Here is a 23,217-nt window from a genome sequence, read left to right as displayed (position 1 = left end):
GCTACCCTATTTTATCACGTGTGTGTGAACTGGCCACGTACTCTACTCGCAAGGAGAACTCCCCCCACTGAATGACTGGTTATGTGATCATGGTGTTGGACTGCGAAGGGGGATTGTTGTTGTTGTTGTTGTCTTCAGTCCTGAGACTGGTTTGATGCAGCTCTCCATGCTACTCTATCCTGTGCAAGCTTTTTCATCTCCCAGTACCTACTGCAACCTACATCCTTCTGAATCTGCTTAGTGTATTCATCTCTTTGTCTCCCTCTACGATTTTTACCCTCCACGCTGCCCTCCAATACTAAATTGGTGATCCCTTGATGCCTCAGAACATGTCCTACCAACCGATCCCTTCTTCTGGTCAAGTTGTGCACAAACTTCTCTTCTCCCCAATCCTATTCAATACTTCCTCATTAGTTATGTGATCTACCCATCTAATCTTCAGCATTCTTCTGTAGCACCACATTTCGAAAGCTTCTATCCTCTTCTTGTCTAAACTATTTATCGTCCATGTTTCACTTCCATACATGGCTACACTCCATACAAATACTTTCAGAAATGACTTCCTGACACTTAAATCAATACTGGATGTTAACAAATTTCTCTTCTTCAGGAACGCTTTCCTTGCCATTGCCAGCCTACATTTTATATCCTCTCTACTTCGACCATCATCAGTTATTTTGCTCCCCAAATAGCAATACTCCTTTACTACTTAAAGTGTCTCATTTCCTATTCTAATTCCCTCAGCATCACCCGACTTAATTAGACTACATTCCATTATCCTTGTTTTGCTTTTGTTGATGTTCATCTTATATCCTCCTTTCAAGACACTGTCCATTCCATTGAACTGCTCTTCCAAGTCCTTTGCTGTCTCTGACAGAATTACAATGTCATCGGCGAACCTCAAGGTTCAAATCTCCCTCATGCTCAACTTCACCCACCCCATAAAAAAATGCCCATCCAGTCAATGTGTGTTCATTGTATTCTGTCTGTACTGTGGTCCATTTGCAACAAAAAAGTGATCGCCAGACTTAATTACATTTTATTTGTTCCACAGAAGTACCACATTATGCCTTTTGCGTACTGCTTTGGGAGTTCTGACTTAATCCCTCGGTTTTAACACTGTGCACACCCGTTTATCTGTTGTTTTCATTTCCATGAGAGGTCAATGACTGGCCGGACAGTTCACTTATTTGTGGGGGAGCGAGGAATAAAAGGATGTAGCACGAGGGAGGTCTGAACATTGATCTCCTGCTTCGCAGTCCAACACAGTGACCACCTAACCACGACACAATGGTTCTTGCAAGTTGCTCAATGTTGCACATCTTGAGCTTAGACTGTTCACTGTTCCTGTTTTTCTCCTTTTTATCACAGTTCAATATACCTTCCTGCTTTCATCCTTTACCTGTGCTCCGTTTTTGACAGGCTACCCACTGTACCACTTTACCACTAAATTAGAGGGCGGCGTGGAACAGATAGTGGTTACAGACAGGTAACACTAGGATATTATTCCTAAACTTAATTTTGCAGGATAGTAGACAATTCAGTTTGAGGAGTATTCAGAAGAAAAATAATTGGATTTGATTTGAGATACCACCAATGGTGTAGCAGTGGGTGGTGACCTTTGTGTATGGGTAAACAATGCTCCTGAAGAAGTGGAATAAGGCCATGATAAAGAAAATCCCGACGTGTTCTCGGCTCTGGGCAACTGCTCATTCTGAAGTAATAGCAATTTAGTTTTCACTCTTACACCTTACACAAAGTTTCCTGAAATCAGATAAAACAGACTAAAAAACATCCCGTCAGCAATATCAGCTGACCCAAGTCTTTTCATTTCAGTAAGCTTTTCATTATACAGCACAGCACTCGGTACAGCAGGCAGAAATATTGTATGCAATGCATAGGTGTCAACCTTGCTATGGACTATCTCCAATACACGTATTTTCTTCCTTCCATCGTCATTTTTAATTTTGTGCAGAGATGTATAACCTGTAACTATCGACAACAATGATAAGAAATCCAGTTGATTATCAAGCTGTGGTGTCAGACTACTTGTTTAAGAAGCATTTCTTTCCCCAAAATCTAATGAGAGAAAATGTGTAACAGGAAGGACAAATCCCAAAACAAATGCTTTTCATTCACAAGTTTCTTATTTCTTCTTTTATTTTTATATGGAAAGTAACGGCTTGAGTAACTATAGAAGTGGATGTAGCTCTGCTTCACCTCCATGAATCATTTTTTTAGGCTCATCAGATGATTTAAGTCTTCCAATACATCGCAGAAGTTGCATGGAGTGACCAGCAGCCCATGTGTGTGGCGTTTTGACAGAGGTAAGTGTTCATGTCAATCACTGTCATCCCTATGTGAACCAGGTAAACCGCTTACACTATGTTTATATGTACTCCCTGGTGTTTTATCAAATGGCGAACTGCATCGCATATTTTATTGCCTCATTGTGGCCCGGCCCAGTGGCTTTATGTGCATTCCTGATCAGAATATATAATCCAAACAATCACGTCAGTGAATCTTCCACAACATGCAAAACCAATCTACTGTAAAATTTGTTTGAATTACTATCCTCAATCACACTATAGTGGTTCAAATACAGCTCAGACTGACAACCTGATGAAATGACTGTTTCATCCAGGTAAGAGATGTGACACACAAAAAACTATGAAGATACATTGTTATATGTACACAACAAAGATACATCGTCACATGTCGTCGTACTGCAAGCCACCAAAATCCAAACACTCAACAGTAACATGACAAAACTAAAATGGCAATGCCTTTAGTAAATGATTTCAACTTAAATCTACATTCCCTCATAGAATTTCCTCATGCTACACAACTACTTTTAGTTAACTCTCCTGCTACCACTGTTCAGTATGACCCAGTAAGCACATTGGCAATATATATATATCACTGTTTTCAAAACTATTATTTCACCTTCTTGAGCCAACTGTGTCCAATGATGTTTGGTTCACTTTCATATTTACACACATCTGAATATGAGACGTATGTAGTCATGATAGTTCATTAAAATAATGATAATACATTTGGTGTAGAACAGTAGGTCCCTATGACCCCAACAAAGCCCTGATAAAAAGATCAGGGCGTAGGAGGGTTAAAAACTGCATCGAAATTATTTCAAGCGTTAACTCTCAAGAAGCAGTTTCTTAAAAAGAATAGTACTAATTAAGAGTAAAAGATGTAAATAGAAGGCTAAAGTAAGTTTGCCTCCTCTTTTCAGGTAATACGAGGGTTGTCCGTAAAGTAAAATTCCCATGTCACTACAGTCCTGAAAATTGCTGTTACGGTGGATCCCGCGATTCTGTAGTGTACCTTGGATCCCCACTACAAATCCCCTCCCTAGCGAACTACCTGCGGAGCTCGGTCTTTGTTTGGCATTATGAGCCTCCACCTCACATCGCCCACGAAGTGTGAGCTGCACTTAGTGATCCCTTTTCCTGTCTGTAAAAAACACTGCGCTTGGAAGAGCTTGTACTTACAGTTTTCTTATTGTCCATTTGCGCAGAGTGTCACGTGTTGAACACCACTCGCAACTTTCGGTGGACAATACACATCGAGCGTAACTCAAACAATCACTTACAAAGATGTTTTTTGATGTAGCTGACGGAGAGAATGTTACACGGCCTCCACAGGTGTTTGTACGGAAGGTATTTATGTCAACAATATGGATTATAATTTTGCTTACACCTATTTCACGAAGGTGGTTGTTTCTGTGTGTTACTAATTTTATTTAAGTATACTGTCAAGGATTCTGAAGAATCTCACCAATTCAATATTTTTTTGCTGGAGATTTCATCTTCCTATTTTCTGTAATGTGCGTGCAGCCATTTTATGCCCTTTATTTAGTTGGTGGAGTACTTTGATATTTCGCTCTGCTTTTCTAAGAAGTTTTTGCTGGAGATTTCATCTTCCTATTTTCTGTAGTGTGCGTGCAGCCATTTTATGCCCTTTATTTAGTTGGTGGAGTACTTTGATATTTCGCTCTGCTTTTCTAAGAAGGTGTCCTGTATTATGTATGTGTGTAGCTATAGCTCTGTGTGTGTGTGTGTGTGTGTGTGTGTGTGTGTGTGTGTGTACGCGCGCATGCACGCTTTAATACCTATGAACCAAGAAAACTTGCAACAATAGTAAGTATAGTGAAACATATTGCAGTAGTTAATGATTATACTACTTCCATGGTTGACACAGTCCTAAACAGGTGAAGACAGACCCGAACACAGATTGCACCACCAAAGAAAAACAAAAAACAAATGCATATCTACCAACCCACACATTGGCAATATATTGCAGAAGATTGCAAATTTTTCCAAAAATCAAGAAGTGAATGTTGGGTTGAACCCCCTCCACACACACACACACACACACACACACACACACACACACACACACACACACACACAGAGAGAGAGAGAGAGAGAGAGAGAGAGAGAGAGAGAGAGAGAAGACAGGACACCCATTTGGAAAAGTAGCGCAGAAGTCTAAGTACTCCAATGACAAAATAAATGGCATAAAATGGATTTGTTAGAAAAACTGGGGTATTTATGCAAAATGCTACATGAAAATCTTTAAAAGTTAATCAGTGAATTTCTTCAGATGCTTTGATAATATACTTAAATAAAAGTAGCAACACACAGAAGTACCAACGTAAAATAGACAAATTATAATACGTATTGTTAAGATAAATATCTTCCATACAAACTCAGATCTGTGGGGGACCTGTAATATTATCTCTGTCAACTACATCTGAACACATCTTTGTAACTGTATGCTTATGAAATTATTCTCGATGTGTACTGGGCAATGAAAGTTGTGAGTGATGTTTAACACCTGTGACACACTGCACTAATAGACCAGAAGGAAACTACATCAATGTTCTTCCAGATTTTGCCACTAATTACATATAAAAATAAGTAACCAACTAAAAACTGTGTTATTATGTATTATGGTGAAGTCAACAAAACAAAGCAAAACTTCACGCATCAAAAACCATTACATAAAAATGGCATGGTACAAAGAAATACATGCTTTAAAATGGGAATCATTTCCCAAAACTCGTCGTGTAGAATATGAATAAAAAAATAGTTGAATGACATCAGGAAGGTTATTAATTAACAAACCCTTTGTTTTCATTGTTTCTGACTTTAAAAAAAAATTAAAAATAATTTATGTATATGAACAAAATTAGAATACCTTTGACAGATAAATGCTCTTCATATACATCCACAACCAAATATTGATTCGTGTCAACACGGTAAAACCTTAGGGGCCTTAATGGAACAGTTTGATCTGGTTAAACCATCTTCAATAAATCATACTGTTACTTAAATTCTATAAGGCAGTATTTTTGTTATTTAAATTTGCACAACAAATGAAGTATAACCTTTCTAAATAAGCTGTTGTGCAATAAATATTGTTTACATGCTTGGGAAACAAGGTATCGAGTGTTAACAGGAAGCAGACTTACCTACAATTTATATGCAGACTGGTGCACGATGAAACAGGTTGATAACCTTACAGGCTAAGCAGCACTTTGTGAAATATTTTCCCCAGTTGTCAATGATCAGCTGTTTTAAAATTTCCTTGGAGAACTTCCATGCTACTGCTTCTCAGAGGGTATCCTCAAACATGGGAGTAACTCCCACTTACACCCCAAGAAAGTAAGGTCCAGCTTATTTGCCGAGCAGTCTTCTTTGAAGCCTATCAAACTCCAACTGATGACCACAATTCAAACCACCCTGTAAAAATCGTGAGAATGTTAAAAGGTGTCTCGCACCTCACAGAATTATCATTATACTAAACCTTAAACAATCTAAATCTTACTTGAGAGGCATGGCAGAATTAAGTAGATCTGATGTGACGAAGTAGAAAGGAATGGATTATTCTCCTCCACTGAACTTCTCAATGCAAACATGAGAATTAGTCAATGTATGTTAACAGCCAAATAGAAAAGGAGAGAATAAGCAACTGCAGTCTGTCAACAAATAGTATTTCTTTTGATGTTTTGGAAGGAACACTACTGAAATTTCTAGAAGAATGAAATATACAAAATATCAAAGCCCAAGACCAGCAGTTTTTTATGGCTGGAATAGCCTTTTAAGGAATTGTAGCAAACCTACTACTTATGTACCACATTGGAAGATATTTGACCCATGAAAGATGAAAGTAACACAAGAAAACTAAAAAACCAACTTAGATGAGTTTGGAAGGAAGGTAAAATCTTTACTGCAAATAAAATTCGCAGTGGTATGTTCGAAGGAGCTGTTGTGGACTACTGTTAAATTTTAAATACTGGGATCTCTTGTTACCAGAGAAATCTCTTACCAGAAACAGAACATCCAATAGATGATTAATCCATGCACCTTTTGTGATTAAGTCTGTGTTGAGAATATATTTTCAAATTCAAAGGCAAACCAACAAGTATCAGCAGATTGGTTGAAAGAACATCTGAAAGCAATGTCATCTTATCAGTGACAGTGCACTATTACAAAGAGTGGGCAGTGTGGATCGGCTCAATTTTCCTATACACTGTAGATATACCACTGCTGCTTATGTTACAGAACTACTACTGTCACACTACAGGATTACAATGGAGTGGAAAATTTATAAACAAGTGACAAGTGGGCTTCTGAAAGCACAGAAATTTTGTCTGCATATGAAGCTAAAATTAAGTATTGAACAACCGAAAATCTGAGACAACACACCTGGGAAGCCTCCACATTTTAAAACTCCGGAAAAAAACAAATAACGCTGATATGACTATTTACAAAATTTGTTGTTATTAACGAACTATTACTTTACACTGAATTTGTTAAGACACCAGCTTTTAACGGTGTCATATTCTGCCATGCATTCAATTTTAAGAACAAGTTTTTCTGAAGACTGTTCTCAAATACTTGGTTGAGGAGTATTTAGTCAACAAGAGAGCACCTATTTCCTAGTAATATTATGATGCTGTTCTTAATTACACTATATTATGTATGTGACAAATTGCAGTTATCACCCATAATTACTCTTTGAACAGTTTTTACACTTGTGTGAGAACTGTTGTCATTAAACTGAACAATTTTTCAATGACTGAAAATTAAGATTAGTCATTTTGCTATTATAAAACAAATCATTACTTTTCATCACTGTAGCATCTGATTCACACACAAGTGGAGAATGAACAACTGGTGCACTTACAGGATTTCCAGACTGGAAAATAAGCTGTTTTAAAGACAAAGTATAAACTTGTATAATGTTAAAGGCGGTGAGAGGTGTTCTCTTCCTGTGAAGAATTTTACAGCACACACAATTTGTTACCTAGTTTTCTTTCTTTCCACAGCAATATTTATATTAGTAATAGTATTGGCTGTAGAATAGTTACAACGTCAGTTCAGAAAATTGTACAGTATCCTTTCAAAAATCCATTGCACCACAAATCCAGATACTTAAAGGAAATCATCATTTCATGTTATTTAGGAAGCCTCCAACTGCCTGACCATCCACATTTGGATTTTTCAGTCATCCTATTTACTTTAAAGACAAATTCTGTGTTGTGCTTTCTGTTTCAAAATGAAAGTGACATGATTCACAGAAGCAGTAATATTTAGTTACAGCTCTTGTTACTCCCACAAATAGTATTCACGTATATCTAGCCATTGTCAAATGTTTACGCAAAGGTGCAGACATACTAATGGCAGTGAAATCACAATATACCACCATTTGTGACTGCTCTCAAATGAACAGTTACCAGAATAGTCTGCTCCCTAACCAGCTACCTCACACACAAGTCATGAGAAGATTATTCCTTCAACATTAAGTTGCACAGCCTTTTTAAGGAAATCATCTTACACTGAACTGATTTAGGAACACTGAACTGATTTAGGAACACTGAACTGATTTAGGAACACTGAACTGATTTAGGAACACTGTGGAAAACAAATTTAAGGCAGTGGCTAAGGATTTTAACGCTGCCCCTTTACATGAAATGTTGTAATACATTATCAAAACTTCAGTCTTTCATACCAGAAGTATGGAAGTCTAAGTAGACACCTTTTTATACTGCTGGCACATCTTCAATTATACTTCTTGCAACTGCTGTTCAATATTTTGTGCAACTTCTCAATTCACTATGCCACAACTTCTTGCACATAATTTCAGGTATATTTTGATACATCGTTCTTTTTAGGCATTACATTTTGGTATTCAAAATAAGGAAGTAATCCACCTGATGTATTCTAGGCAGAGCTGCAAAAGGTGTCCAGAAAGTCTTGCACATTCATCTAATTTCTTTTATTTTTTGCAGGAGGAGAATGAAATTTTTTGTGAACATACTTTGAACGTGTAGCTACAAGTTGGTATATAAGAGTAATTTCTTTTATTTTCAGGTGAGCCATAATGGACTGTGAAGTAGATGTCAGGTTGTGACAATGGTCCACCATGAGTCCCTCTTCAAGACTGGCAACGACTGCCACTTCAATTCACAGGAAGTTGCTCCCTGTTTATGGAGAGGACACAGTAGATCACAGCAGTATCCAGCAGTGGTTGCAGAGATTTAAAGGTTATTCCTTTCTACTGAACAATCCACGATGCAGTAGACCATGGAGGGCAGTAAGTGATGTGAATAAGGAGACATATTGATCACATCATCCAAATTGACAGATGTGTAACAAGACTACAGCTTGCTGAAATGAATTGTTACTGGGTAGTGTGGTATCACTGGTACAGTCACCAGGGTACAGAAAATTCTGTGCACATTGGATGCCTAGATTACTGACATGAGAAATGAAAACGGTGAGGAGGAATGTGTGCGACAGTCTCGTGAAGACTGTTACTGAGGAGTGGAAACTGTTTTGATGGAGTCATTCCCCAGGATGGAACATGGTTGTTTTCGTCCGAACCTGAGAGCAAAATCCAATACATGGAGTGGCATGATCCGCATTCCCCTCGGAAGAAGAGACCAAGACTTTCACGAAAGGTGAGAGTCTCCTTCAGGGATCAATGTGGTGTAATTTTCAATGACTTTTGGAACCTGGCTCCACAATTAACTAGAGCCGTTACGGTTTGTCATTGGACAAGCTGTGATGTGCCTTCAAGACCCACAGACCACACCCTTAGGGTCAGCTCATCAGACTACACCATGACAATGCCAAACCCAATGCAGCCCTTATAACGCAGGAGAAAAATCAGGAAAATTGGTTGGACAATTGTTCCTCATCCTCCCTACAGTCTGGACTTTGCTTCGCCCGATTTTTACCCCTCTGGCCACCTGCATGGCAAAACATTTGATATTGAGAAAGACCTTATTTCCTGTGTCAAGCAATGTTATAAAAGTCAATCCCCAGAATTTTATTAAGTGCATTTACATCATTGAAAGAACGTTGGGCCACATGAGTCACACCTGAAGGAGTCTACACTGAGTAGGCTCAATGTATAGCTCAATGTTCCACGTATGTTCACAAAAAATTTCGTTCTCCTCCTGTAAAAAATAAAAAATTAGAGACTGTGCAAAACTTTTTTAAACACCCTCTGTGTTTACCTCAACAAATTTAGCATAAAATTATTTCAGTATTTATTTCATATAGTCATGTTTTTCAACAACACACTACTTCAATAATTTCCACTTTAAAAAATCTAAGGAACATTCTTCCTTCTATTCTGAATAGCTTCATTTTGCTCTTTTTGTAGTTGAGTAATTACTCATTTTCCATTTCACCCTGAGATCCTACATAAAAGCTGTATCGGCGTAAGTTTCGTTTGAACAGTTTTGTATCACCACAACCAATTACAGTTCAAATTAAATTCCATCATATTTGCTGTAATGTCATGCCTTTACTGTCTTATGCTGCACAAATTGCTCGGCTACTAATCTTGTTAGCTCGTGTGCAATTCATAGGTTTAAATATTTTGTGCATGTGGAGACTCAAATTTTATAGACAATTTATAATTCTATATATGAAATGGACACTTTACGTTGTGAAAATATTATGCAATATATGTAAAATTTACCATTATCACCTATGTGAATGCAGATGCTACATTGAATAATGCATTTTTTAAAACATAAGAAGTGACATGGAGCTATGCTATTAAAATGTTACACGTACAACTGCTGTTATTTTGTGCGACTTATTACTATACTGAATGTAAAAAAACACTTCTTACAGTTCTAAGAACAAATTGTTAAAAACATGCAAAACACCAAAAAAACTTAAAACGGTGGCTACAGTTATGAAATTTACAATTTATAAGCACTTTGCAAGTGAATACCAAGAAGACTTCTCAAAGAGCAACAAAGATACAAGAGAGAAACCTGACCAATTAACGATATTCTTCAGAACTTGTATAAACATTTATACATGAGTTACATTTAAATATAAATAAAAGGAAAGAGTATTTATGTTTCATAAGAAAGGCATTACTTAGTTACTTCTGACCAGCCTCACACAGAACAGGACATCAAGTGAAGATTATCAGACGCAGTTTGAGAGCCACAACACCATCATCGAAATTCACAGCACTCTTGACGCTGGAAAAAACTCATTAGCAAAAATTTGAAAATACTTTGCATGTCTTCAGCAGCAGTATATGAACAACTACATTACATAACAATGAACTATCTAAACGAGCCCATAAATTACATCAAGCAAAACCCACAATAACTTACCGAACACGAAAAATTTTACTGCAGAATTATTCTGCTTTGATGCAAAATGAATTTTGTTAATTTCTGAATATAGCAAACAGTCTACAAAAAAAATAATTGATTAACTGTTTCAACCCGTGCACTAAAAGTTTGTTGTCAATGCTGGTTTAAGAATCAATGCCTCACACATCTAAGTTATCAATGGTTTACTGAAAATGGATTCAGTGACATCTTTAAGGTGTGAGCATTGTGACCGACTCTTACAATCGTGTAAGAATTTTCATACTTGTAATCTGAAGTACAGAAACTTTTGACAATTTCAATGGAAACAGCTGTTCAGGACTTTCGGACTCCATATCCAAAATTCATTAAAACAGAGAACAGTAAAATTCATCATGAAGTGACAATTATCATGAATAACAGTTAATTTCTGGTACACTGCCACTCTAGTCTTCCAGCAGAGAATGGACAAGTACTAATTACAAACCAGCTTAAGACAGGTAGCATCGTAAGGCAGTAAAACAAATCAGCAGCCACACATTCCTTTCAATACAATCTGGATTTAAACTGCCTTTATTTCAATGGTAATTTTATCATTTCGAATGTAGAGATGACAAATTTCCTGAGGCTGAACACAATATTCCTCCACATTCCATACAGTGTTTCATTCACATCCTGTCCGCTCAAAACAATAAAACTGACAGTGTAATGGCAATTATAAAAATTGTTACGTGACCAGAAACATGTTCCAATGTACACTTGCCAACTGCTGAAGTGAAGTATTTTAAAAATGTTTCTGAACTGTATCAGAAACATGAAGATTGCAGTACAAAGAAAACAAAGCAGCAATGATCTGTTTTCCATTTCACCTGTGCACAAAGTCTGCTGATGTGCAACACCATTATCCAAATCCCCGACATTCCCTCACTGCTCTTTGAATTAAGTTTTTATTTTCTACCTGCACAACATTTTTTTCAAGATGATGTTCACATTGAATGTAAACGTTTACTATTTGAAATGAGTGCATACAGCAATAATTTACTTAGATAACTTTTAAACTGTTTCAAATGTAACTGAAGACTTATTTGTGTCCCCTTGCCAATTCAGTAACCGGATATACAACTTCACTTGCTAAATGCTGATGTATCGCAACATAGAAGTACTTTTATGTTGCATACACTTATACATAGGCTGTGATAATTTGATTGCTTTTTAATTATATAATGTAATATATGACATTCTAACAGACAACTATCAGAAATAGTACAACAGTGCATGAACAGGAATGAATCATGAATTATGTTTAAATCACAGATTATCCCGTTTCAAATATTACGAATTTTTCAACAAGTCAAGAGGCAACTGAAAATAAATTTCTGATGGTATATCTGCAACTGCTACCTTGCTGAGAACATTACAACACATTGTGCACAGTGACAAAACAATAAAACATAAGTTGTTACTGGAACAAGTGTTCGAAAGGCAATTCACAACAATGACTGGAGATGGAAGAAAACCTGTCCACAAAATGTGTGATCCATATAGATTTATTCTATCTGAACAACCAACATATTTTAAGATGCACACCACAATCAACTAAATTGGAAACCAGCATGGTAGCAGAGACTTATCTTTCTATAATGACAGGGCCAACAAAACCCAACAGGCACTTGACAAAATCTATCACACTGTAGGAATGAGTATGAGATAGATCTGGTGGTAGCATGTAGCACGAACTTGCTGAACAGTGAACTATATATAACAAATGAATAATACTGGATGTACATTTTTGGTAAATACTTTAATATTAACCACTCACTCTAATATTAACCACTCACTCAATAGTATAAAGGGGTTAGAAGTTAACATATCCTGCAGCAACATTTGCGAGTACTAAATACACCCCAGGATCAGAGCAGCATATTTAGAATGCTTCAGACTCAGAACAACAATTTGCATTGGATAGGTGGTGGTAATTAAGTGATATACTGAATCCAGAGTACTACCTACATCACTACCTTTAAAGTAAAACGGTGCCTGAATTTGTAATACTACTTTCGAATTGTACAGAATCTTCTTGGAATTTATCTTCCTAGTCTCATTACTGTACACAGTGGACGTATATGCTATAAAGTTTTCAATAATCATGAAGGCTTATTTTAATCAATGTAAGCTATAGCCATTAATAGAAGTGTCAGAACATTTCGTCCAAGTCTGTACGTCTCAGTAAAGGGTTTCAATATAAGATAAAAATTAACTTTGGTCGACAATTAGAATGGGTGAGAAAGCATCTGCTGCCTTATGCCACATATCAACCAATAACCATGTAATTTAAAGATTACTACATCTGGATCTGGAGATCTTTTCACTCAGTTGTCACAGCCCGATGGCTCAAAATTCTCAAGGTAAAACAGTTTGTACAACAAAAATCAGTCCAGCTGCACAAAATCCATCACTTTACAACAGGAAGTGTTTTGTACGCTGGCAGGTACTGAAGATCAAAGTCTGGTGTAGTTAAATTTTTGTACTATGAAGAGTATTTTGTATGCAACTCTTCACATTTGTAAGTTTTGCAGTCAGAAGGTACTTTAGCACACACTACACAAACAGAAAAAACTTGTTATCATATTCTCTCCGTGGGTGGTGATACACTGAACAAAAGTAGAACAACAATAATCAACATTTTAACTGTTGAAAAAATATCGGTGCACTGATTTCACCCAGAGATGTGCCAATTACCCAGTGTTATGATTCTGATGATCCAAACAAAAGAGAACAGGAGGACTGCTTAACACACCTGGAAAAATATATTATTCAGTCTACTGTCCACATTTTGTGTGTGTATTTGCTTAAATACCTGATGAAGCCTTACGGGAAAGTTCTCCCAACTTCGTATGAAACAATGCAAATCACAAATAAATAAAAATATGGAATACTATATGATCCAGAGGACGATTCCCAATACATGAACTTGACAGTGGTGACAAAGCAGTAGCAAATGTTAACCCATAATCCAGATACACAGCATACAGCAAAATGTAAAACAAGAAAATGGCTTGAATGAAATTTACACTCTGCAGCCAAACGTGCACTGATATGAATCTTCAAGGGACATTAAAACTGCATGCTGGACCAAGACTAACTGTAGATCTTTGACTTTCGTAGGCAGTAGAGCATTTTGAAGAGCACTTGCCCGCAAAAGACAAAGGTTCTCAGTTGAAGTCTCGGTCCAGCACAGTTTTAATCTGGCAGAAGTTTAAAGGAAATGTCTTAATTGCATTACCCACAATAGTTTAATTACTCGTTTAGAGAGAGAGTGACAGAAAATATATATGTAAAACATGATGCGCATGCTCAACATAATGAACAGTTATTTATAAATATGATATGTACACATATATGTTTAATACAGGACTTAAGCAGGAAAGGTCATATTGGGAAAGGTTAGTGAATAAACAGCAAGCTGGTCTTCAAATTTACATGGATAATTACAACAGTTTCACCAAAGCTAAGACTCTTGAGCCTGGAAATACATTACATTAGGATAGTATTACATTAAAGGACTATTTTAAATATGTATCTGCAAAACTAGGAAAGTGGACATACTACTTTCAGTAGCCACAAAGCCTGATTGCAAAGAATGAACTGTAAGGGTCTGTTATATTTCTTAAAAACAACTTCATAAAATTGTGGAAGCATTGGTCCAACACCAGTAAATCAACTCAAGATCTTTAGCAATTGGTGATTATATTACATGTATAAATGGTACTGATAGGCAGTACTAAAAATAATAATATCCATGTGAATTAAAGACCCTTGCCTGTAACATGGTAATTCCTGTAAATGATACTACACTGCAATTCACATTCTCTACATAATAAACATTTGATGATTCAAATGGTGCTGCCGGACGAAAAAACGGCTGCCAGCAATGGAAATTATGATAAAGAGACCTTCTGAACAAACTCACCTTGTACAACAGCAGGAGAAACTGATGGGGAAAAAAGCATGGCACAAGGAACAAATGTAGAAGTTATTAAAATGGGCCAAGCCTACATACATGACAGAACAGTATGTACACTGATTCAAAAATCCTGGATTCTGTTTGAATTGCTGTATTAATATTGCAAGCAAACATTTAGAATTCTTTTCACCTGTGGACGAAAGGGTATTTTCGATTGTTACTTCCTTGCATAAATATTTTATAATAGTTATGATTTTCTGAAGACTTATTATTTATCACACTTGCATGCGATTTCTTGGTTGGATTACATTTGTTTTGTACTGGAAATGAAAGTATTAAATCTAAATTCTTTCAAAATGTGTGATGCATAAGCATCGGACAGCTTTCAAACTTATCACGTGATCTCATTTTCCACCTGGCTACCCTACATGTCCTGAAGTTCTACTGTGTGCCAGTGCAACCAAGTGTAGAACAGAAATTTCCAAAATTTTAGGCCATAGCCGACAACCACACAAGCACCAGGCACTTGTTGAACTATGCATGTTAAATGGATACACTGCAGTAACCTCATTTTAAGGTCACAGACTTTATTGCTGAAATGTCACTTCATATTTGGTTTCATGTGATTTCTCCCCCTTCTGAATAGCAGGGAAAGGAAGAGTTTTTGGGCCAAGTTTTCTCTCCAGTGGAAAAAAAGGGAAGCAACATCATCAGTCCCTCGAAGTTCAACAACCTTTGTATCAGTAAAATGCGTATCTTATTTGCGACAACATGCCAATTTATTTACTTAGAAACAGCCAGAAATATGACAACTTTTTCAAACTTGCAGGCATTGTAACATTGTCAAACATTTTTTTACGTAGCCCAACATCACTGCGTAGTAAGCAACACACTACGTGCCATGAAGTTTTATCTCTCTTACAAAAACTGACTGAAGGCAGTGGAATTTTCAATCACCTTTCAAATAGAAGCAAAATGTTTCCTTTGTTATACAATACTCTTAAGCAATGATTTCAAAGAACGTTCTCTACTCATTACAAAGACGAAGATAAATGAGAAAGGTGAACATTGTTTTATAACTATTGTGGACTGAACTACTTAGGAATGTCATTTCTGAAGAATCACTAAAATACACACACAGTAAAATACTTTCTTGAAAAGTATAGAACTTTCACATCTATAATACTGTAGGAGTAGAATCCACTTCGCCTTTAAACAGTGACATCTCTAAATCATTGAAAGTCATGGAAATGGAACTGTTGCAGTAAAATGCTTCCTAATTAGGATGAACCATTCTTTTACTTTTCGGCAACATACAAACATCTCAGCCTTTACAGTATATTATACACCACATTCTAAAATTTTATCTATCTGCACCTCTCTCTTACTCCCTCATACTACACATACTTCCAGTAACTGTGACACCTTTTTCTAGAGTCACCAGCTATGTACAACCTTGAACCCAGCAACTAGGTTCACAATTAAAATAGCAATTAATACAAGAAGGATCAGAGAAAGATTTTCATGGCTTACTGAGTTCCACAAAATAAATTCCACAAAAATCAGAAATATTTCTCTATCATCAGGTAGCAGGGAATCAAAGTAGACAGAAGCACTTGCTGAAATATTTGTAAAAAGCCAAGAAAAATGAAAACAGTACAAATGGCAACATTAATAACATACATGGTGCAAAGAACTTTCCCAAATTTCAGACTGTATAAGAGGACAAATTCACTGGCAACTTTACACAAAAATCATGGTTCATAATATATTAAAATCTTCACACACAAAGTGAAGTAATTCAAGTATACATTGCTTTACATACATTCACTGGCATAGAAACTGAGAAAATGGAATGTTGAATCTGTACAAGTATAACCAAATTAAAACTGTGCAATTTCAATTAATGTAGTGAGATGAAACATGTGGCCAACTACCACCACCCAAAAATATAAATCAAAATACCTTCCATGTTCCACAGAGTGTTAAAGCACGATGTCCAGAGTTAACATTTCAATTTCAAATGAACATTAGAGTTTAGTTTACATGGCACTTCTGTTAACAGATGACAAACTGAGTGCCCACGTATTTCGAATTTTTCAATATTCTGAATGATGACTTCTGATATCTCAGTAGACCCTCTACAGAACTTTTAGTTGCTATTAAATTAGCAGTCATCTCAAAGTAGGCTTCCAAAACCTACCTCCTTGCACAGTAACTCTGATGCCACAAGTGGAGGTGCTCTAATATGTTATTGGTTAAACCAAATGGACTAAAATGAAAGTATAACATCTATAAAAGACCAGTATCTGGTCAACTCCATTTGATAACCACATTACACAGATACATGAAACTTAAATTGATCCAACATTAAGCAAGGAAAGTAGCGTTGCCCATATTATTGGAACATGGTACGCTGCACTGCAGTTTAGTGCATCAATTATCTGAGTCGTCTAAGTCAGATCCACAAATACTGGCAAATAATGCTTGAAAGCTCACAAATTTGCAACACTGAGAAACAGGCACAGAAAGGTAACTATAAAACAGGCCATACACTTTTCCCACCATTTACCAAATTACCCCAACTAAAAGAAAAACTGTTTACTAATATGTGACAAATTGACTCAAATTCAGTAATTCCTTCATACATCTCATTTCCTTCTTTTGAGTGAGTAATTACAAAAGCTTTTACAACACATTTAACAGTATCAGCAAAACCATTAACACAAACAGCTTTGATACAGTTGTTTTGCAACACTAAATTCAATCTCATCCTTGCGAGTGTGTTCTTTAAATGAGAAGCTGCAAATAATAGCATATGTATTATTGTATATGAAAAGATCAGTCATATTTCTCCACTCTCAATACTACAAAGCTGCTGCATATTGTATTTAATAATGCACCAAAATAAATGCGAAGATTAGATTCCAGACAAATCCAAACAAAAACACAAAAACTGAATGAAGATTTACACAATTAACGCATAAGCTCATGAAGATACTTCCTACGAGACTACCACCTTCAGTAGAATTTGTGTCCTACAACTGAACTAAACTTTGAATGCCTTTAAACATTTGTACCAATTTTCGAACAATTGAACTCCATACTGTGTCATTAACTATTCAGGTTTAACAGCCCAAACACAGAGAGAGAGAGAGAGAGAGAGAGAGAGAGAGAGAGAGAGAGAGAGAGAGAGAGAGTGTATGTGTGTGTGTGTGTGTGTGTGTGTGTGTGTGTGTGTGTGTGTGTACGCGCAACTGACATGTAATCAACTCTAAACCAATTATTGGTTACACCAAGATTAGCATACTTTGGCTGAAGTGGAAGAGAAGTAACAAAAATGCAGTGAAACTGCCAGTTAAAAGTTAACTGTAATACACAACATTCCATTTCCTTGTAGCGTTCGTACAATTTCAGTCCAGCAGAGATTTGTAATCCAACAACTGTTTCACCGTAATGGCAAAACTTAGTTTATAATGGGATTAATACTAATTTATAATGGAAGTACCAATATCTCAAGAGAACAATTACACATGTATCGACACAAATAGGGAAACTGATAAAACTCCTCAAAATTCAGAGAGCACTACTTGAAGAACTGGCCAAAAGTAAAATAAAAATTAAGCAGGTGCAATCACCACCACTCTATTTATCCTTTGCCTATAGAACTTACCAGACAACTTCCCAGGGGAAACAATACATCTGTCAAGCTGATGAGGTTTGTAACTACCAAACCGAAAACAGCCTGTTGTTCAATGTCAGCGATGAATCCACTAGCGAAACGGGCAGTGAAAACAATATGACACTGCATCCAGCTGCTGCAAATACCTGCTTACTTAAAACAAACAGGTTTCAAACAAATGCCTGAGATTCACTGACACTATTTTCAACGCGCACCACAAGAATACAACACATTTCTTGAATTGAGGGCAAGAGAATCTAGTTTGTACAACAACCACCACAACAATCATGCCAGACACACATCGTGCAGATACCTCAGCAAAAATCGAAAACACCTTTTACTTTTACGAAATCATTCATTTATTTAAGACTGACTGCAATAATACAATTGTCCAACTAAAATACAATGTTCCTACTGAATTTTGTTTACTGTCAGTATATATCAATGTAGTGAGAAACAACTTTTAAAAGTACAAAATCCTAACACAAAGGTTCTTCCACTGAATTTCACACACAGTACATTTATAAACAGCGACACATGAAGTCAACGAACTACAATGGACAATCTTCAAGTCAGAAAAGTTCAAAAGCAGCTTCACAATTCTTCTTTGCAGAAGCCACAATAAAAACGAGAACTCCGAAGACTGTGTAGAGCAAGACTTCCACACCATTACAATGACCACATAAGAAAATGCATATACTATGGATTCTATATTTCTAGGTGCAAATGAGACATGACAAGCGACTTTTTTAACTCTTCCCACTTTACCTAATAGAAGAGAGATACATCAATAGTACGGCCTTCCAAACGAGTGCGATCCGTCATATCTGTAAAAATGTTAAGGAAACTTGGGGAGAGAAAATACAGAGATGGGAAAAATTTGAGATGGAAAACAATTTAAATCACTTTAAAAAAACTCTGACTGGCAATTAGTATACTATTTCATACCACAAGATTCAAATTCAAATGGCTCTGAGCACTATGGGACTAAACATCTGAGGTCATCAGTCCCCTAGACTTAGAACTACTTAAACCTAAATAACCTAAGGGTATCACACACATCCATGCCCAAGGCAGGATTTGAACCTGCAACCGTATCAGCAGCGCAGTTCCGGACTGAAGCGCCTAGAACCGCTCAGCCACAACAGCCGGCCACCACAAGATTGCAATCAGCTGAAAACAGTAGTGTGTCCATCACAACTGCAAACAGACTAATCATTTATAAAATATCTTAGTAACAATTATATATTAGTTTAACACACAAAAGTTCTGTACAAAATCTATAGAACTTCTTGGAAAATTATGCCCAATGCATTCAGGTAACTTTTGAGTGATAAAATGTGGAGACTGGGCCCACTAATGAGGATACTTAATTTTTGAAAGGCTTGGGTTGTTACCTCAAGTTTGTGCATTATTTTTAGATGCGAAAAACGTGTTATCTTTTACAGAAGCTCCAATAAGTGTTCCTTTTGAAACTGGGAACCATATTTAACAATGAGTGAGAATCACAACTGTTGCATTATACTGGGTGGTTACAATTAAACTGGCAGTATTCCAAGTGCTGCAGTGCAGGGTGTACACTTTGCAGGACTCAAACGTTCTAAGTAAGATCATTAATTGGTGCACTCACAGAGCATGCTGGAGGGGGTGGGGAGAAAGGAAGGGAACAGTTCCACTTTCCGTCACCAGGAGACAACATAGATGTAAGCAGCCAGAATGAGAAATATTGCTGTTTTGATGTCAGTGTGCTGTTTGTCACTAAGCAAAGTATGTTACTTTCATTTGTTAAGTGACTGTGTAAAGGGTTAAAAGGATTGAAGTTTTCCATACAACACGCAATAGCTATTGAGAAGGAAGACTGTGCAATGCTGGTGAAGTATTTTTATCAGAATGACAGCAATAGCTGCAATGCCTTGTGATAATACTGCTGACACAAACAGCTATGAAGAGATTCCATGTCAACGGGCTAAGAATATGATGAAGCAATATGAGGAAACGGGTGAATTAGGTGATGCACCAGAGACCAAGGTGGCCCATTTCCATGGCAATAGTTGGTTAAGTTGCTGAGGCTATAGCTGACAGCGAATGACTACAGCTCACAGTGCAACATGTGCCTCAAATTCTGTCATGGGAATTGCCTCTTGCATGGTCAACAGTTCGAAAGATTTTTCGGTGCATCTTGCACTGGTAACCCTACAAGATTCAGAATGTGCACCAAATGAAGCCCCTAGATAGGCTACAACACTATGACTTTACCCTTCGTTCTTTTGGCATGCCCAAAAATGGATGATGCAGCTGGGGAATATTCATTTGACAGACAACACATTTTAGGCTGCATGGTGCCATGAATGCACAGAACCATTTCATATGGGCTTCAACTTCACCACATCTTTGGGAGGAATATCCACTGCACTCAGCTTATGTGAATGTGTGGTGCGGTTTTCAGATCAGTTTCTTTCCACGAGACGGCACATCTTGGGTCTGTTAAGTGAACAGTGACATCTGATGTAAGAACCATGAATGCAATTGTGTCTACACCACTGTATATTTTCAAACAATGGAAAATCCAGGATGGAATGTAACAATACGAGAGAAGGAAAGTTGCTACTCACCATGTAACTGAGATGCTGAGCCGCAATAGGCACAATAACAATATTCACACAAACATAGCTTTCGGCCATTAAGGTCTTTGTCAGCAGTACACACACACACACACACACACACACACACACACACACACACACACACACACACACACACACTCTTTCTTCTTGGCATGAGACGGGTGGCAGCTGTCTACCATCCATGGTTGTCACCTCTGCAGTGACGAGCAGTCCCTCTCTAAACATACCGAGGGTCTCACTGAAGCCTTCATTGACCGTTATTATCCTCCCATCCTTGTACAAAAACAAATCTCCCGTGCCTTATCTTTCCAGTATCCTACCACCTCCTAAAGTCTCACAGTCCAGCTACATAGCAGCATTCCCCTCTTAACACAGCAGCATCTGGGACTGGAGCAACTGAATTACATTCTCCGCCAGGGTTTCGATTACCTCTCGTCGTGCCCTGAAATGAGAAATGTCCTACCCACTATCCTTCCCACCCCTCCTACCGTGGTATTCTGCCGTCCACTGAATCTACACAATATACTCGTCCATCCTTACACAACCCGTTCCCAATCCCTTACCTCATGGCTCGTACCCCTGTAACAGGCCTATATGCGAGACCTGTCCCATACATTACCCTACCACCACCTACTCCAGTCCAGTCACCAACATTACCTATCACATCAAAGGCAGGGCTACCTGTGAAACCAGTCATGTGATCTACAAGCTAAGCTGTAACCACTGTGCTGCATTCTATGTAGACTTGACAACCAACAAGCTGTGGCCAAAAAACAAGTGGACCACCCTGTAGCTGAACACGCTGCCAAACATAATACCCTCAGCTTAATGACTGCTTCACAGCCTGTGCCATATAAATCCTTCCCACCAACACCAACTTTTCTGAATTGTCAAGGTGAGAACTTTCCCTGCAATGAATCCTACATTCCCGTAACCCTCCTGGCCTCAACCTTCGTTAGTCACTGTCCTCACCCATCCAGCACCCTCCCTGTTCCCATTCTAGCACTACACAGCCGTCATTTCACCGCCACACCCAGTCTTAAATTCTTTTATTTTTTATTTCTCTCCTTTCCGCTACTTACCCCCTCCCCCTCCACACCTTCTCTCCTACCCTCCATCTAAACTGCAACACTTCACTGTTCACCACTCCCACCATACTATCCCTCCCCTCCCCAGCCTCCTCCTTACCCCCATCCAGAGACTGCAGAAGCGCATATGCGTGTGTGTCTACTGCTGACAAAGGCCTTAATGGCCAAAAGCTATGTTTGTGTGAATCTTTTTATTGTGCCTATCGTGGCTCAGCATCTCCGCTATATGGTGAGTAGCAACTTTCCTTTTCTCCCTCTGTATATTTTTGCACAAGACGGGGCAACACAACGTCACTTGCCATGTGAAAGATTAGCTCTGGAAACCTTTGGTAAAAACTGCATCAGCTCTAGGTAATTTCAAGGGTTGTGGCTTCCAGATCCATGTGACTTGCTGTGGGGATATCTGAGAGATTGTGTCGCATCAGGGATGTATTAGGATTGTTCTAATCTGAACGGTAGCTTTTGATGACGTATTGATCCCCTTACACTTGATATGCTGCGAGCAACTGTCGACCATGTCATGTTACGTATGCTACATGTTACTGACACGGGAGACCACACTGAACAGATGATGTAACTTCTGATCATATCCTAACTAATATGCTAGAAACACCAGTATCGTGTTTTGTAGTCATCCCCTTTTTCCTACATCCCCACCACATTCTGACTGCTTACAGCACCATATTTTAACCTTGTGGCAGAAAGTGGAGCTTTTTTTCGGCATACACTGCAAGCACACCAATTAATGAACATACCTATGATGTTTCAGCATCCTGTGATACAGCCCACACTGCAGCACTCAACACTGTCAGTCTATTATAGTCACACGCTAGATATTAAAAGTAGTTGAATTAGGGGAACTAGATCATTTAAAATCTTCCAGTTCGATGCAGAAAAGAGTTAAAATCATTTGCCATTTACTGGCTGCTTTGGAAGTTTGTGGCAAGTTCCTATGGGACCAAACTGCTGAGGTCATCTGTTATGCTTTACAGTGTCAGGTAACTAATCAGGAGGATGAGAGTACCAGTGTCAAAAGTGTTTTCTAGTGAGGTACACAGATGGCATTTGTCATTTGTGGATGTTGTATTCAACCAAGTATATGCAATGCAGTGTCCATGTATCATACAGACGTTGTCAACATACTACAGGGAGACAAGGCAGTACAGAAGGGGAGTTAGGAAAGTGTCGATGCTCTGGAACCT

At 37.7% G+C, this 23,217-nt stretch overlaps 1 protein-coding gene across 6 annotated transcripts in view; it reads right to left on the bottom strand.

The window, feature by feature from the left end:
• Positions 1-23,217, bottom strand: part of LOC124804591 (myelin expression factor 2) — a 111,629-nt gene that overhangs the window by 12,517 nt on the left and 75,895 nt on the right. For 3 of the 6 annotated variants that reach the window (XR_007017347.1, XR_007017348.1, XR_007017349.1), the window contains exons 11-12: positions 19,072-19,130; positions 5,495-5,765 (exon numbers count right to left, since the gene is read on the bottom strand). Coding sequence is in view for 3 of the 6 variants with exons in the window: in XM_047264781.1 (XP_047120737.1) it covers positions 19,072-19,130 (59 nt within the window). In the remaining 3 variants the exon portion in view is untranslated. Of the gene's footprint in view, positions 1-5,494; positions 5,766-18,638; positions 19,131-23,217 lie in introns of those variants that run through there. The other 3 variants (XM_047264781.1, XM_047264779.1, XM_047264782.1) reach the window with 1 other exon arrangement.

This window comes from Schistocerca piceifrons, chromosome 7, assembly GCF_021461385.2.
Source record: "Schistocerca piceifrons isolate TAMUIC-IGC-003096 chromosome 7, iqSchPice1.1, whole genome shotgun sequence".
Taxonomy (NCBI): Eukaryota; Metazoa; Arthropoda; class Insecta; order Orthoptera; family Acrididae; genus Schistocerca; species Schistocerca piceifrons.
The sequence above is the reverse complement of the archived record's forward strand: the minus strand, read 5'-3'. Positions and strand labels throughout refer to the sequence as shown.